Source organism: Mastomys coucha, unplaced genomic scaffold, assembly GCF_008632895.1.
Source record: "Mastomys coucha isolate ucsf_1 unplaced genomic scaffold, UCSF_Mcou_1 pScaffold19, whole genome shotgun sequence".
Classification (NCBI taxonomy): Eukaryota; Metazoa; Chordata; class Mammalia; order Rodentia; family Muridae; genus Mastomys; species Mastomys coucha.
In genome coordinates this window covers 963,125-963,648 of record NW_022196901.1, presented here as the reverse complement: position 1 = coordinate 963,648, position 524 = coordinate 963,125, and the positions used below count along the sequence as shown (strand labels likewise).

Below are 524 nucleotides of genomic sequence, written 5' to 3'. Positions count from 1 at the left end.
TACTTAATTTTTGTTTGTTGTTGCTAGGAATTCAACTCAGAGACTCTGAATACTAAGCAAACCTGGGTGTATGACTTTGCTAAATTCTTGGACCTAGTGGTTATTCATCCACCCATCCATCTATTATTCACCTATCGACCTACCCATGTCCTTCCATCTGTCCACCCACCCATCTACCTGTCTGTCCATTCATATCTATCCATCAATCCAAGTAAGACAGGGTTTCAAACAGTAGCGTGAGCTCAAGATACTTACATCTAAAAATTTTCTCATTTTTTCTAGCTGCTTCTCCAGTGCTTGGCTTTGCTGCCTTAGATCTGTGAGTTCTGCATTTTTCTCTTGCTCCAGTTCTATAAACCTACTGACTTGTTCTTCAACATCTATTTCTAGAGCTTTCACTTGCTTCTGAAGGTCACCGCGGACTTTTTCAGCTTGACACTGAACTTCCAGCTTTTCCTTCATTAGTTTTTCTGTCTCCTGCAAAAATTCTGTTTACAAATGAGACAGTACATTTGGTTAAATTA

At 39.3% G+C, this 524-nt stretch overlaps 1 protein-coding gene across 1 annotated transcript in view; it reads right to left on the bottom strand.

The window, feature by feature from the left end:
- The window catches only part of Akap9 (A-kinase anchoring protein 9), a 174,068-nt gene that overhangs the window by 60,763 nt on the left and 112,781 nt on the right, over positions 1-524 (bottom strand). Inside the window, 1 exon segment of the mRNA XM_031380282.1 lies at positions 256-488. Coding sequence (XP_031236142.1) covers positions 256-488 — 233 coding nt within the window.